The 17,276-nt window shown below is 42.7% G+C and overlaps 1 protein-coding gene across 1 annotated transcript; it reads left to right on the top strand.

Annotated features, from left to right (window-relative positions):
- Positions 1-37: 37 nt before the first annotated feature.
- Positions 38-17,103, top strand: LOC129813154 (C2 domain-containing protein 2-like). The gene is made up of 13 exons (XM_055865395.1): positions 38-1,275; positions 1,984-2,079; positions 3,578-3,697; positions 8,325-8,426; positions 8,649-8,765; positions 9,046-9,157; positions 10,111-10,219; positions 10,429-10,493; positions 10,739-10,854; positions 11,016-11,190; positions 11,484-11,728; positions 11,852-12,143; positions 13,415-17,103. The coding sequence occupies exons 1-13, from the start codon at positions 958-960 to the stop codon at positions 13,672-13,674; spliced, it is 2,127 nt and encodes a 708-aa protein (XP_055721370.1). The 5' UTR covers positions 38-957; the 3' UTR covers positions 13,675-17,103.
- The last annotated feature ends 173 nt before the right edge of the window (positions 17,104-17,276 follow it).

The following is a 17,276-nucleotide window of genomic DNA, read 5'->3' on the forward strand; positions in this document are numbered from 1 at the left end:
GTGCTTTAAGATATCGCTATGCACTCTGGGAATAACAGTTCAAGTCACATATATCGCATTGGCAAGTTTTCGATTTCGGTCATCGGAGATGCTCTGCAAGTTTGAGATGAGGCTTTATAAGAACTTCACGAAATTATCATTTCCCCCCCGTCGTTTAAAGCTAGCCACATATTACTTTCACTTTGTTTTACACCATGGACGCCAGAAATGATTCATGAACATTACATTTTGGAATACGTGTTACTGGGTAGCAGCTAGCTAACTTGCTTGCTAGCTACCTACTGCAATTTACTAGAATAACGTTACACGTTAGCTAGCAATCGAATGAAAGAAAGGTCTGAAGTTAGCTAACTTTTATGAAAAGCTCGTAACCATGTGTAGCTAACTTACTGTTGTTGGCTAGCTAGTCAAAGACAGACATTTGATACAATGTTGTTCAGCTAGAGCTGTGGAACTTACTTAGAAGCTTGGTAAAACGTAACGTTACTCAGAATATCACTCACGTTATTTTAGCTAGCTAACGTTACTTGCAATAAAGGAAACAATGTATTTTACTTGCTTGTTTTTAGCTACCTAGCTAGCATTCTTCTGACTGCAGTTTTCAAACCAGATAGATAGCAAGATTAACGTTACATCCTTGAGAAGTCTGTCGCCAGCCAAGTTACTCGTCTTGGGTATTTTATTTTCGTTTAAAGTTGCTCCTCAATCAGGAGCCAGGATCTTATTGACAAGAGGCTGACATTAGCTTGCATACTGGTTCAGTGGTTGAACTTGTGGTAGCAAGACTAGCTCCCATTGCTATAATAGCTGGATCTAGTCCTCCGTTAGCTAGCTGTCTTGAATGACAGGGACTTTCTTGCAAAGATCATCAGACCATGTTTTTGTACTGGTCTTACTTTTAAGGGGGCGTTGTTATTAGCTAAATACATAGCTAGCTAACCAAGTAAATTGCTGAGGATGCCTGGCTCAGAAATTCATCTTCCAAATGCTGATTTGGGAGAATTGGACTCAGAAAGTCTCCCTTCAAATTCCGGTGTGGGAGACTTGCCATGGCTTTGCATGGTTACACTGTTCATTGCCTCCATTATTACATTGATACTGTATCTAGTACAGTATTTTTACAGCGATCTACGGATACAGATGCCTGAGCAAAACAATGCTGGTTCGGGGGAAGCGGACGTTCTGTTGGGATGGGCGCTTTCACTGAACAGTTGGAAAAGTCAATGGAGAGGGGCTTGGTGCAGAGCTTTGAATGATGAATCGACGAAGTCTGGGGTAAGTCTAGCTACCGTTTGTACGCCATATATGTGATACATACGTTTCCATTACTGGCCGTTAACGCCACCATGGAATTTTCAAATAACCTGCTCTTGGTGCTACTGTAGATTTAATATCTTTCTGAGTTTTCTGTGGTTTTGGAGAATCACCTGCAAATGTACACGGACATTTACAAGATACCCTTTCCCCTAAACGAAAACAAATACAGTATCGCTAATAGCAGGTTAGTTGAAAAATTGAAGTCCCATGTCGACCAATAGCTTGTTTCACTTAACAAATTACTATTGGGAAACTACAGAGCTGATTGTAGCTACGCATTTTTTTTTAAATAGTCCCTGGTAGACGTTACAAAGAATCCACTGTAGCCAAACAAACAATATATGAATACAGGATCTGTATGAACCTAACAAGACTTGAGCACACATGTGACAGCACAAGCTCCCTGTCACGGAATACAGTGTCAACAATCTTGATTCCCATACATTGACACTGCCTTGTTGAAACGTCATCTCTCAAGTTACTGTCAAGAGTTGAAGCCCCTGTAGCTGCAAACTGTAAACGTGATACAAATTGTAAAGGTGATCCATTTCTTCCATGTTCTCTAACTCTTTGATTGAAACTGTCAAAATTAAGTGTAATGTTGAGATAATGACAGTTATTGCTGATCACCTCCTGACCTGATCGGTGTACTCCTAACTCACACAGTGCCCAGTGCAACTAATATTAGAAGAGGACGGCCTCGAGTCATCAGAACTGGTGGTTGGCCAAGTGTCCAGCTTCAAGAAGTCTGCTAGTCAGAAGGTAAGATAGTCTGATACACCGGGACTGTCTCTCATCCAATGGTTCTCAATAAATTTCACACACAATGTAAAGCTCAGTACATTAATGAATTATAGCCCAGATATGGTTTTACCATTGTTTTTGAATGCTTCTTTTCCTGACTAAAATCAAGAGTGAGTTAAGATGAGGAATCTGGATCAATGTTGTCATTGTTGATCCCAGTGCAGCGTCCTCATTCTCCTCCTATAGCCAATGAAAAAAATTTTCTTTTGGCAGTGTTGGCCTCTTTAACATTCATTACAGCTGGAAAAGTAAGCATTTATGCTGTTGCCATTTCCTAATCAACATGCCCTAATGTCATAACCCGGCTTTGTAGTCAATCCACTCTTCCACTGTAATTCAATGTAGAGGGGCTGCTCTACTGGTGCTACAGCCATTTAACTTAATTTCAGGTCTGCAGCGGCCAATCTCCTGAGTTACACAATGTCCATTAACTTCACTGGCACTAACAGACATTTTCCCCCTCCCCTTAAATTGTCTGGCTGGAGCCAATAGCAGCCTCTTTGCAGTTTTCATGCTGTAAGCACACTTTTACTACCTCCTCTCCAGTTCTAAGTTTATGGGATCCTCATATAACCAGCCCTCTTCTAAAAGGAAGGTGAACAACATTCTCAGAAGTTATCAATAAGATTTTCAATAATAGCATTGGCAGATTTTGTATGGAGAAACAAAGCAAAGCAGTGATTTAAACTAGCCTGTGTTATTAAATGCCTGCTCAGTTTTTGGGGGGCTTTTCTGTAATATGCAAGATCCAGATGCTGCTTCATTGTTTTTTGCTCCCAGAGACTTTGGTGAACAAAGGTGTGTCCTTGCGCTGCCTCCATTGGTATGTGTGTATGCAGTAAGAAGCTTATGTACCGGTCCCCTTATAGCCAGCCCAGTACAGATCAGCACTGTAAAACAACTCGGAACTCGAGTTCTCCAACTTCTGACTCCAGTGTATTCAAGACAACTGGGACCTCTGGAGTGGAGAAAAACTAGCTCCGACTAGGAAAAATCGTTAGAACGGTCATCTAACTCAGATTTCTAAGTGGGAAACTATGGCATCGTTCTAGCGCTCCAACCTGAAGATCAATGATGTCATGATTTGACCTAGTTTTTTTTCTTCCAGAGTTACCAGGTGTCTTGAAAGCACCATAAGGAGACGAGGGAACCAATGACAAGGAGGCTCAAGCAGGGAGAAATGGGCAGTACCTGCCTTTAAGAGATGCTTCATGTTTGAGCTTTCAAGTTGATTGTTGTCACACTCTGAAAAAAGCAACACACATTGTTACCATTAAGGAAAAACTACAGGTTAACCAATTGTAATGTGAGCCACGTATGCAGTTTGCAAGAATACCATAATCATAGTTAGGCATGTTTAGCACCAAGCACCTTTTTACCTCAAATACATTTTTGAGTGTTCCCTCGCTTATTGTATGGTAATATTGTAACTATTTGCTGTCTTGTCTTCCCCTAGGCTGCACGATGCAAGGTGATTGGGGACAAGCTTCAGTTCTCCCTCAGTGCTTCACCATCAGCCATGTCTCCAGGAGAGCCCTGTAGGTACAGCGTAATGATATCTCCACTTGAACTGCAGGTAAATGAACACAACAGTTGTGCTCACAAAATCTGCAGCTATAATCTATCCCTTCACATTTCTATTGGAGCTATGCTTAATACGAACAAAGGGAGAGCGAGTCAGAGGTGGCAGGGTTCCTGGTTGTCTTAATGGAGGAAGCTCTAATTTATTGAACATGACGCACTTCAGCAGAGCTTCGCTTTTGCTACGAGAATCAGATTAAATGGCGAGGACCCAGAGGTTGATAAATGCCCTGGAGACCTTGTTTAAATTACTGTCAGTGTCATGTAAAATACTGAAAGGGATGAGTTCCCAGCTCCCTCATTTTTTGGTTCCCTACTACCTCCACTTTCATTGTTAGGAGTATAATCACAGACACAATCACATACTAATGGAATTAAGAATTTTCCCAAAAATAATTGTCTTGACGTTGAGTGATAGGCTCTCTTTCATGCAAAACAAAGTAGAGATGGCTTGATTCATCTATTTTAGTAGCACGGCCCATAACTGACTGGGCACGATTTACAGTCAAGTCTCAGGTTTACAGCCAAGTCTCAGGTTTACCCACAATGTTTACGCAATCTAGCCTTTGTCTCTCTGCTTGAATTAAAGGTATTTTGAAATAAGGTGCTTTACTTGTTGCCTCATTGTGGGACTGATTTGAATCTGCCATAAATACAAATCCAGTGCGAGGTTTGATAGGATACTTTGGGGATTTTGGCAATGAGGCCCTGTATCTACTTTCCCAGAGTCAGATGGAATCGTGGATACCATTTTTATATATCTGTGTCCAGCATAAAGGAAGTTACAGGTAGTTTTGCGAGCCATTGCTAACTAGCGTTAGCACAATGACTGGAAGTCTATGGGAATCTACTAGCATGCTAGCAGTTACCCGATACTTCCAGTCACTGCACTAATGCTAGTTAGCAATCCCTTTTAAAAATCTGAAGCCTGGATTAAGTTCGGTCAGGACACCTTTGTTATTTTTTTGGATATGCTGTTGTTTTTGGGTGGTGCAGAAGGAGACTATTTGTTTTTTACAGGTCTCTTCGGTTTGGTCTGGAAAACTCCTAGGGACAGGCTTTTCGAAATATTTTCATCCTTTTGTATGTTGCGACGAATGACTGACTAACCAACACTAGAATTGTTCTTGTCATGAGTAATTGTGAATGGATATACACTGAGTGTACAAAACGTTATGAATTCCATGACATAGACTGACCAGGAGAATCCAGATGAAATCTATGATCCCTTATTAATGTCACTTGTTAAATCCACTTCAATCAGTGTTGGGGGTGGCGTGGGTGTGTTAAAGAAGGATTTTTAAGCCTTGCGATATGGATTTTGTATGTGTGCCATTCAGAGGGTGAATGGGCAAGACTAAATATTTAAGTGCCTTTGAATTAGGTATGATAGTACGTGCTTGACACAACTGTGGGAAGCATTGGAGTCAACATGGACCAGCATCCCTGTGGATTGCTTTCAACATCTTGTAGAGCCCATGCCCCAACAAATTGGTGCAACTCTATTAGGAAGGTGTTCTTAATGTTTTTTTGTGCACAGTGTATTTATACAGTATATTGAGACAGTGTGTGTTTCTCTTTCTGCCTCACACGCTCTGTGGTTGTGCGGCTCAGTGCACTTTGGCTATGTAAATCACACAGTTCTAACATTACTGTAGTATGATTGCAGTGGAGGCATTTCATGTGACTCACGTGATGAAATAAAATTATCAGTCACATGCGCCAAATACAATAGGTGTAGACCTCACAGTGAAATGCTTACTTACGAGCCCCAAACCGACAATCCAGTTAAGAAAAATATGGATAAGAAATAAAAGTAACAAGTAATTAAAGAGCAGCAGTAAAATAACAATAGAGAGACTATATACAGGGGGGTACCGGTACAGAGTCAATGTGCGGAGGCACCGGTTAGTTGAGGTAATATGTACATGAAGGGAGAGTTATTAAAGTGACTATACATAGATGATAACAACAGAGAGTAGCAGCGGTGTAAAAGAGGGGGAGTGGAGGGGGGCAATGCAAATAGTCTGGGTAGCCATTTGATTAGGTGTTCAGGATACTTAAGGCTTGGGGTAGAAGCCTCTTGGACCTAGACTTGGTGCTCCGGTACCGCTTGCCGTGCAGTAGCAGAGAGAGCAGTCTATGACTAGGGTGGCTGGAGTCTTTGACAATGTTTAGGGCCTTCCTCTGACTCCGCCTAGTACAGAGGTCCTGGATGGCAGGGAGCTTGGCCCCAGTGATGTACTGGGCCGTTCGCACTACCCTCTGTGGTGCCTTGCGGTCAGAGGCTGAGCAGTTGTCATACCAGGCAGTGATTCAACCAGTCAGAATGCTCTCGATGGTGCAGCTGTAAAACTTTGAGGATCTGAGGACCCATGCCAAATCATTTCAGTCTCCTGAGGGGGAATAGGTTTTGTCCTGCCCTCTTAACGACTGTCTTGGTGGTGTCGTGTCTTTGACTATGCCAGATTAATTGCTATGACATGCTATTCTATAAAATAATTTCTCCGTAATTAATATTACCTGATTGAACTAATCATGTAAATATGAATTAACTAGAAAGGGACACCACGAAAGAATATTTATAGAGCTGTTATCTTTCGAATAAACTCTTAAAGATTTAGTAATATTTTACTAAATAGCAGTCACATTAATTGTCATTTTATTCAGTCTCATCTGAAAGTTGTAAGTCCTTGATTATCTGCAAGAATCCTGGCTAACAAGTTGAATCAGCAATACAAAATTGGGTTTAATGATTTATTTACTAAATACCTAACTAATCACACAGAAACACACATACACAATTAAATCATAACTTGATCACAAATTACGTCATACAGGAAAACGTCCCTAGCGGGCAGAATCGATATGACAGCTTGTTACACAAAGGGAAGGGGGGGAGTCCTAGTGAAAGCGCGGGAGACTTGAACATAGGCGAGCTGTGCTATCGTAAATACAGTATCTTATGCATTCTAAATTACCGCCCATTTGAAGAGGAAAATGCAATCAATATTTACTCTGAGCTGCGCTTCAGTAGGTTGGTGGTAGATGGCCTGTGTCGCCAACCCGGGTCCTTTGTCCTTTGAAGAATGTCTCTGGTAGTCACGGGAACGTTGTGTGTATTAGACGGGATACTTCCTGTCCTTCCGAACCTGCGTTTAGCTGTTGCTAACTCAAAGGCTAGGAGATATCACTTCTGTAGTGAATACGTGTTCAAAGTTCATACCATTCACAATCAAAGTCCATGCTGATGTTGGCTTCATCTATAGTGATTATCTGAACCATTCTGACACTGGATCGTCATCCTAGAGTACCCGGAACAGAAAGTTATTTTCTGGGAAAATGGCTTTTATAGTGGAGGGAGAGGGGTGTGTCTGAAAGGTTTATAACCCATGCCTCTTCACAGGGGCGGACCACTGTGAGCAGAGGAAAACTTATGAAAGCACAGATCTCTCATTTTGAAGCTAAAATTACATTTCATCTCTTCACAAATAATGTCATATTCAAACATTTGAATTAAACAACAATTCCATGTGAATCCGATATCTCTGACATTTAGACTTTCCACAGTAGAGTTTATGTCATTCAATCCTTGATGAGAATGTGTCAGAGGGCAACCGAACTGACATAATATACCTTAAGTACCACCGCATATGTTCAGTTGGTCGGATCACCAGAATATACACTGCTCAAAAAAATAAAGGGAACACTTAAACAACACAATGTAACTCCAAGTCAATCACACTTCTGTGAAATCAAACTGTCCACTTAGGAAGCAACACTGATTGACAATACATTTCACATGCTGTTGTGCAAATGGAATAGACAAAAGGTGGAAATTATAGGCAATTAGCAAGACACCCCCAATAAAGGAGTGATTCTGCAGGTGGTGACCACAGAAATTACTTTTCATTTAGGAAGGACCATTATCATGCACCTGTCTCGGAACAAAAAAATCTCTGCACTTAAATTGTGAATGGAGGACGTTTTTCCTGTGGTTAATTTTTATGCTAGCCAATTAGGCTATACTCCTATTGTAAAACGAAGCAATGGGTTTAATATTAGTAAAGTGGATAAATAAATATAGTAGGCTTAACCTATAGAAAGCTGATGGGATCCTTCTCTTTTTAGTAGAGGCCATCAAAACTCATGCAATTGCATAGCTTATAGAAATGTTGCACAACATGAGCTCATGGGCTCTCATTAAGTGTTTGATTAGATTTTCGATTACATTTGCATTGATGTCAGAGTTATTAGAGGGACAATAGAGTGCTGAGTACCAGGCAGTTAACAAGTTTGGTATGCTACTAATGACCAGTAGCAGCATCAGAGCTTGGAGAAGCCTAGTTACTGTTAAATTGTCACATGGAATTTGACTGCAGTCATGACTCGTGACTGCCGGTGTGCTGGTTATACAGTCACCATAACAGCCCTAGGATGGCCCAGTCACTAGTACAGTCCTACCTCTGACGATCACCTCCACTCTCGCTCACTCCCTCTCTCTCACTTACTCTCTCTGTGCTGGACTGCTCAATTACAGCTCATTGTGTTGGCTTGCACTCTGAGCTGTGTGTGTAACTGTGTTGTTGCTTATGGTGTTTCTGTTGCCCTCTGTTCCCCAGTTGGACTTGCAGATGAGGGAGCCTGAAGGGCAGGTCCAGGTGGTCTGGGGGGTGTGCCATCTTGAGACTTGGGACCTGCACCTCAGCCCCAGCTTCACACAGGTACAGCCCACAGTCTCAGTTGTAGTGTTAAAAAGGCAATACACATTTGAAAAAACGACGTAAGTGTTTCAATACTTCTTGAGTGTAAACTGCAAACCTGAACATGTTCCTTTAGGATGTATCCCAAAACCATCAGTCCAGACAAGTCAAAGTGTAATGGCGATGATTGCTAGTGATATGATGGGATAGTTGATCGGTTTGTTTGTTGTACGTCTCTGTCAGGACCATGCCACAGGCCCCAGTGTGTTTGCAGTAAAGGACAGGCTGAGACAGCTGCTGTGTGCGGTGCGTCCCTCCGTTATGCTGAGTTGCAGGCCTGCTCATGCCACAGAGGTCAAGGTGAGAGGAAGACATACGACAACAAAAACACAGCGTCAGCACATCGTGCTCCTGTCACCCTGTGGCCATCTCTATACCTCTCCATTGATTGATGTGCTGAAGCGCTTACATAGCAACATTGATAGGTTGCTTAGTCTCTACACCCCACGTTCTTGAGTCAGGTGTGTTAGTGCTGATCTGGAACAATAGCCTGCACACCCTCTAGCTCTACATTTCTACTCTGCACTACATGGCATATGGAAGTGCCTAGTATCGCCATGTTCTCTGTCACCTTTTCTAGGAGGCACGTAACAAGGTGACATCACCGCCCAAGCCCCCCCGTGCTCACGACTGGAAGCTGCTGGTAAAGAATATCCGGGTGACGTGTAAGGAGCAAGAGGACGGTGCTGCAGGTGAGGGACCACTGGGTCACAACCTGGTTCATCTATGGAAACATGATCAAAACACTGAAGTATTGTTACAGCTCCAAATGTGCCTCATCTTGAGGTGGCTGCCAGAAGAGATGACTGCATCGTGGAACCCAAGGAGCCACTGAGACTTGTTCTTTTCTGACCTCTGTTGAACCCTAATCACTGTGGTTCTAAACTCTCCTACAGTAGCAGGGCTGTCATAGCTGCAGCTCATCACAGCACAGCAGGGGCAGAGCGTATCTCCCTGAATAGATTACCGTTGATAAATGAATTTGTGGCGTTCACCACTTCTCACCCCAGTTGCTTCTTTTTCATTAAAGCAAAGTGGACAATTATGCTGGTAGGATTTTTGAAATTGGCTGTGACCCAAAACTAGAGGCAGCAGCTTTTTGTGTGTGCTGTCTGAAAGGCTCTACCTAACTGCAGATATTTAATGAATTAAAGCAATCCAGGTCCCTTTCATTGAGTTTCAGTCTGGCTTGCCAGTCACTAGTGAAGTTTCCTGCTATCTTGTAATGGCTCCATTCCCCTTAGCTTAGCCTCAGTCTGGCCTGAAGCTGAGTTTTTAGTTGGCCAATGGCCAGGGCAACTTGTGTCTCTACCAGTTGATGCATTATTCATTCTGTTACAAGCCTGATAGCCAGAGCTGCTTTATTTCAGCCATTGACATGTAAAGGTACTGGTCACAGAAGTGACTCAAAGTTATTAGCATGCTATTAAACTAAAGTGTTCAGACCATAGAAGTAGAATGAACTCATTCTAGTTCTGTGGTTCAGACATCTAAAGTGAATTTGATCTAATGTTCAAAAATCATAATGCTCCTAAATTGAGTTGTCAGTGTACTGTATTGACTAGTGTTTCATTATCCCCAACCCCAATGTTTGATTTGTATGTGAACATGCATTTCTGTTAAACTCATCTTCTGTTCTTTGCAGGCAGTCTGAATCGCCTGTGTGTGCTGCAGCTAGATGACCCTCCACAGAAACTCTCCACTTCAGTCCTACAGAACACAGCCAGCCCAGCCTGGGACCAGCCCTTCATCTTGTGAGTCCAGCTCCAATGCTGCCAGAAACAGTCTTTACAGACCCCGGTCTATAGGGGAAACAAAAATTAATTTGTAGCCTGTGAGCTCAATCGCTTAGTGAACACTTGCCACCGGTTGCGTAATATCCAACCCACAGTTCTCCTATCTCCCTCATTGTCTTTCTGTTACTCATTTTCAGTTTAGTGAATGTTTCTCTTTCTCTCATCAGTGAGCTGAATGGACGATCAAAAGAGCTGAAAATTCAGCTGCTGGATGATGGGAAACCTCAGGAGAGTAAGTGTATCTTTGTTTTGAATCTCTGTCTTTAGGTACAGGGAGAGGGAATGATGCTAATAATCTGTCCCATATGCACCCAAAATAGTTCTACTTTGGAGTTGTTTTTAACAACAATGAAAGCTTTGTCTGACAGTTAAAATGTCCTCTGTATTGTGTTGTCTGCCATTTGACTCATGTATTTTTCCTCTATGTATGAAGTCTTGTAATAGCAAACTGATTGGGATGTTTTGTCGTCCTGACAGACTCCTTACTGGGTCAAGTGTCTGTGCCTTTTGATCTGGTGAAGAAGCAGCCCAAAGGACAGCTAACATTTACACTCATGACCAAAGATCAAGTGACAGGGTCACTTACTACTGAGGTAAGAACTAGCTTTTTAACTACTTAATGCATATCATATTCATGTCTATCCAACACATTAATGTTTCACACAATGTTTTTGAAGTTTTATTGACATTCCAACCAGTTATACTTGAACATGTGTGATAATCATGTCTTCACCTTCTTTCTCTTGTACCACAGTTGACATACCTGAAACCCAGTGAGGTGCGGTCGTGGCAGTCCCCTACTCCAGCCCCCACTAAGAGAGTGGAGATGGACCGCACGGTCATGCCCTGCGGTACTGTGGTCACGACAATCACTGCAGTGAAGAGTAAACCAGGTCGACCACTACTGCCTGGACTAAATATAACCCAGCGTACGTATTGAAATCACGTTTTAAGCTGGAACACCAAAAATATGGCAATAAGAGACTCATTTGAATGTCCTTCTTATCCACATACTACAGACAACCATTATCTGGAGCTTTGATGTTCAGGCATTTTGACACAAATTACTGTCTCTAGTCTAGGCTAAGCCTTACTATGAGATGTTGCTTACAGGAGATGGGCTCAGATTATTTTAAATCAAATGTATCAAAAATAGAAAATAATATTTGTATAAGTTATTAGTTTGTAAGCCACTTATCCAAGTGATCTTGTATGTTTTCAGAGAACCCCTCCAATCCTCCCAGCGGCACCAAGTCCAAGGTGTCAGGACGGAGGGTGTCGGCGCAGCCGTCCGTGCTGGGGATCATGGGGAGCAAGGCCTTGTCCTCCTCCGACACAGAGCTACTCATGCTCAACGGGACTGACCCCGTGGCTGAGGCTGCCATCCGCCAGCTCCACGAGTCCGCCAAGCAGAAGCTCAAGTCCCCGGTCAAGAAGAGCACCATCATCATCTCAGGAGTGACCAAGGTACCATAATACATAGGATTTGGATAGGGCTTTTCTGAAAGCCAAAGACGTACCTTACAAAGCAGCTAGGCAGTACACTCTACCTCTAACAGTGGGTTTTCTGTTCTGTACTCCATTTCCAAGACTCCTCTGTCTCAGGATGATGAGATGGCTCTGATGGCGGGCTATGCTGCTGCGATGGATGCCTCTATGTCGGAGGGGGGATCTCAGGAGATCGCTGTGGCAACTGCATCAGTAGTAAAAGCCAGTAGCAAACCCCCGGAGGTGTCGTCAGACCCCCAGGAGGGCCCCAGTGGAGTGGCCCAGCAGGCCCCGGAGGACTGGGAGTGCCAAGCAGGAGAGGGCACAGACCAAGATCCAGACAAAACCTCCATGTCACTATGCATCTCAGAGTCTGGATCCAAAAAGAGCAGAGGTGAGATTTGATGGAATGTGCCCCATGCCAGCCCTGTGCAGACAGATCTCATTGCTGGGTTTATTTTGGCCTTATTCTCTCCCACAATATTCTACTGGGCATATCACTTTGGTACCTGTCTTACACTATTCAAATCCTAATGATCCTGGTCAACGCTCTTGTCTGTTGTTTGCTGTGTCTCTTTCTCTCCCTCTCTCTTTCCATGTCATTTATCTAATTTCTCATCGTTCCTTCCTCCTGACACAATTTATCATGTCTTCCCTTGTCACTTTCTTCTTTGCCGTCTTAGAGGAAACTAATCAGAAATGATTTCCAGAAGAGTAAGTCACCTCCCGAACAGCTGTTAGTAGCTTGGTACAGTAGTGACTAGATTAGAATGCTATCCATCTGTGAAATGTGACATTCACATTTGCTTTCAGATGGTATAATATCCATTCAATTTTAGGCTGGAGCAGTGCCTAGTTTGGTTGTAAGAGCAGTTATAGGTGCATTCTGTCATGGTTGGTTCTATTTTTCAAGTCCAGATTTATTAGTTAATCCACTTTCTCTTTTTGACCTTGTCCGTGTTTGATTGTCCTTGTTTTCAGCTTGAGTCTTTGTCCTTGTTCAATGGTGTTTGTGTGTGTGTGTTATTTACCCACTTACCCTAATTTACTCCAATTCATCAATATGTGGTTTGCATAAAGGTGTGGTTCACCTTTCTGCTCCTCCCAAGGTAAAATGATAGGTATCTGGATGTATCTTGCAAGGTTTTGTATTGAAGTGTGTGTCAAGTTCCCTAAACTAAGGGTGAAAGTTGGCCCACATATTCACAGTATCTCTTGCATATAACTTGGCTCCAATTTATGAGGTGCATTGTGCAAACAAGAATTCACGTTTTTTGCCCTATCATATTAGTGAATATAGACTGGGATTATGAGGGTAGACGACACTATCTGACAGTTACTGTCAGCTAGAACAGCAGTCCCTGGCCATCTTCCGAAAACATCGTAAACTCTACCTCTAAACAGTATCTTAAATAATACCCCCCCCCCCCCCAAAAAACAATTTACAAAAACTTCACCTGCACTTAACCCCCCCTTCTAGCTTGACTGATAGAAAGTACATTTCTCCTCAGTAACGTAGCTGTCTGTGATACGTGGTTGTCTTAAGATGAATGCACTAACTGTAAGTCGCTCTGGATAAGAGTGTCTGCTAAATGACTTAAATGTAAAATTAATTATATTAATTTAGGACAACCTCCTCTGGTTTCCTTCTCTCCCTCCCACCAGGAGGCAGCTTCCTGCACAGGAGTGCCAAGCTGTTCTTCCGCCGGCGCCGCCAGTGCAAAGACCCGGGGATGAGCCAGTCGCACAACGACCTGGTGTACTTGGAGCAGCCTGTGACGGTAGACCAGGAGAAACGCACGTCCACCTTCAGCCGGATGTTGAACCGCAAGCTGCTGCCCACGAGCAAGAGCACAGCCAACGGCTCCACCGCCACCCAAACAGTGACACCCGCTCCTACCCCGGGGGAGCAGCATGCAGCATGACCCCCCCCCTCCCCCCCTTCCGATAGGACTCCACCAACCTCTCCTTCCCCTCCAATAGTTCCCCACCCCCCCACTCCACCACCCTCTCCTTCCCCTCCGATAGTTCCCCACCCCCCCACTCTACCACCCTCTGATAGTCTTCCAGCCCCCCACTCCACCACCCCTCTCCTTCCACTCTGATTGTCCTCCACCCCGCCACTCCACCACCCTCTCCTTCCCCTCCGATAGTACTCCACAACCCTCTTCTTCCCCTCCGATAGTACTCCACCACCCTCTTCTTCCCCTCCGATAGTTCTCCACTCCACCACGCTCTCCTTCCCCTCCGATAGTTCTCCACTCCCCACTCCACAACCCTCTTCTTCCCCTCCGATAGTACTCTACCACCCTCTTCTTCCCCTCCGATAGTTCTCCACTCCACCACGCTCTCCTTCCCCTCCGATAGTTCTCCACTCCCCGCTCCGCCACCCTCTCCTTCCCCTCAGATAGTCCTCCATCACCCCACGTTGCCTCCACCTCTACCACCTTGCACTGACTGAGAGACTCCACTTCGCGGTCCGTGAATCCTCCATTACTGGTTGGAAGGCAGTATGGAGGTAAAATATTATCTTTATCTCCCTCCCTTCTGCTCCTCCACCAACCTCACTTTTTTTTTGAGCAGAAATATTTGATATTGTTTTTGGGTAATGCTAATTTGAAATGTTTTTTTTCTTCACCTCCATGCCATTTCATGATAATTGTTTTGTAACATTCTTGAAACATATTCTGTATTTGTGGCCTTCTAAACCAGAAGAATAACTACTGGTGGCCAACCTGCACCCTCATCCTATTAGAGGGTAGTAACACAGATAGAACAATGAGACAGATATTTCACCGGATGTATAAATGTGAAGCATCTGGTTGGTGTTTCCACTCATTACCAAATATGGTTATGAGAGAAAGCCAAGTGGTCGTCAGCGGGAGAAGATGGAGTGAGATGGATTTTGGCCATCATTCTGCTAGTTTTCTCATTGATTAAACATTTGATGTCCATACAGTTTTCTGCTTCCATAACTAGAATCGGTAACAAACCGAGTGGACTGCACTTTGTAGACTTTAACCTTTGCCAAAGTTTTGAAAATGCCGTTGTTTTGGAGTGCAAAGGCGAATTGGGTTATTGCACACGCGCACTTCAGAGTAGGCGTTCCCTAACGGAAATATTAAAATAAATTCTATAAAGTGCCAATAAGATCTCACTAGCTCGTGCTTGGCTCTGCCCACCTCCTTGTTTGTTCTGCCCAGTATGATTCATTTGCTCCCATTGGAAACGACAGGCTCTGGTCTATCTTGGGTTAGTTAAAAAAATATTTGGTAGTGAGGTCAACCCTGACCTTTGACCTCTTAAAGGGTCCGATTGAAATGTGGCCCAGAGGGACCAAAGAAGGAGAGAAGAGTGGTGTTGACATGATTTGCACACATTGCTAGATACATTTTCTAGGTTTTACACTCAAGGTGTGATTTTTCAGCTTTTTAAGAGCAATTACTTGAACTGCTCTTGTGATAGAGATAATCTGTATAAATAGCAAGCAGTTTGTGTAGGCACTTTGTGATTGAGAGAGGAGTTTGTGTTGACAAAGGGAGTTAGTTTGTTCCACTGCAAGGCTGATACTAGTGGGAGATGATAAAGCCTAACATTTTAATTCAAGACATCTTATCAAAAGTAAATTCACATACAAACCTCAGAGCTACTGTGAAAATCTTATGCCAGACTAAACATTTCAGACATCAACAGTTATGGCAGTTCTGTGTAAATTATATCTTTTGATGTCATTGGTTATCTCATACAGTTTTGTAAAGTCCAAAATTACAGTTGGTAATAAAGAATTGGGAATTTCCACCATAAACACTATTTCAAAACAGTGCAGTGGCATCATGGAGAACATGAAAATTGCAATTTTCTGTTTGATATTAACATTTTAAAATATTTTTTTGCTTTGTATTATCACTTTTCTTTTAAATATGGCAGTGTTTTAAAATTAAGTGCAATTTGCTCTAGTCTTCCGATCTAAAGATTCCTTACACTACAACTGCCTGGGGTTGGTGAGGTGGAAAATGGAACCCCAATGACATCATGCTGAGAGAGGGAACGAACGTGACACTACCTCAAGGCTAACTTGTTGCAGTGTTCACTAAAAACACAGGGGTCATTCACTCATGCGCTTTTGCTGTTTTTTGTTTTAAAAATGTAATGTAACATATCAGCGCTTTAAACATTGTCTAAACAGAAAGGATGATACATCTTTGGGAAATCTGAATGGTTTGACTGCTTTGGGATTTTATCTAGCTAATGATTGTACTTTTATTTAAGCAGGTAAATTAAATGAGTTGTTTTAAGATCAATTCCCTGCCAACTACTGTTTTTATTCTCATTGAATGAACCTACTGAGAGGACTGCTATACTCTGATGGACATGATGGCAGTACTCAACATGGACATGGTAGGCAGATGCCCTACTGTTTACAAGGCTTTTGAAGAGACTGGATAACAGTTCTTCTACCTGTGTAGTGACGACAAACTGTGTGTAGTGGGGTTACCTCTTGGAAATTGTCGATTTTTCAGGTATGACCAGTCTTCGAATGACTTGGGACTTGCTGTCCCAGGACGGCAGTAGCTGTGCTATCTATACCTATCATCTGGTGTTTTCGGAGGACTTGAGAATGTTGCTGAGTGGCATTAAAATGAGATAAAGAGGTGCCAATTGGATTTCCCCTCAACAACCCATATGAAAACATAATCAATGAGCTGTGTTTTTATGATATGCTTGGATGTCTGATTACACTGGGGTATCTGGTTGCTGAAAAAAAGGGTATGTCATTTGTGTTGATCTTGAACAACAGCATTAACTAAGTTCTCTGTCTGCTGCAGATACTGTATGGGGTATATGTGTCCATATTATTTTTTTTACGTCCCTACTGTGAAGTATGAACGAGTGTCAAACGCCTCAGATCCTGTAACCGGTCACATATTTGAACAGTGGTGGGTCAAATATTGACGTAAGCTCCTGGAAGGGTTACCAATGAGCTGACTGCTCCTTGTTTCAGTAAATAAGGTCCCTTTTAGAGCCATCTTGCAGCTGGAGGTGTATGCCGAAACCCAAAGTCATCTTTAAACCTTGTTCAAACTTCAGAAAAGAATGTGGGGTGTTTTAAACATGCAAACTTGATTCTAAGCCTAATTGATGGCAACTGACAAGTGCAAGATTATGCATTTCAATAAGCAGTGGGCCTGTATATTATTAAACAGCTTCCTGACATTTTATATTGGCTCTGTGAAACGTACAGAACCTGGTTGCCTGCTAATATTTAATGGCAGTCAATGCCATGCAGGGATTATTACTAATTATTGACATATCAGGTTTAACATCTTGAGCAATAAATATTAACTGAATAACCACTCAAGTGTGCGGTTTTCTTTGAATCTCTGCGACAAAATGCTTATTGCCTTTCTCTGATTAATAGTGCTATATGTATTTTATGTTTGGAGGCCACACCAGTTTTAAGCAATTACATTTTAACGTAGTGTAGACCTAGTGCATTCAAATATGTGCGTTAATTGTGTAAAGAAAT

The sequence above is a fragment of the Salvelinus fontinalis genome, chromosome 2 (genome assembly GCF_029448725.1).
Source record: "Salvelinus fontinalis isolate EN_2023a chromosome 2, ASM2944872v1, whole genome shotgun sequence".
In the NCBI taxonomy this organism is placed as follows: domain Eukaryota; kingdom Metazoa; phylum Chordata; class Actinopteri; order Salmoniformes; family Salmonidae; genus Salvelinus; species Salvelinus fontinalis.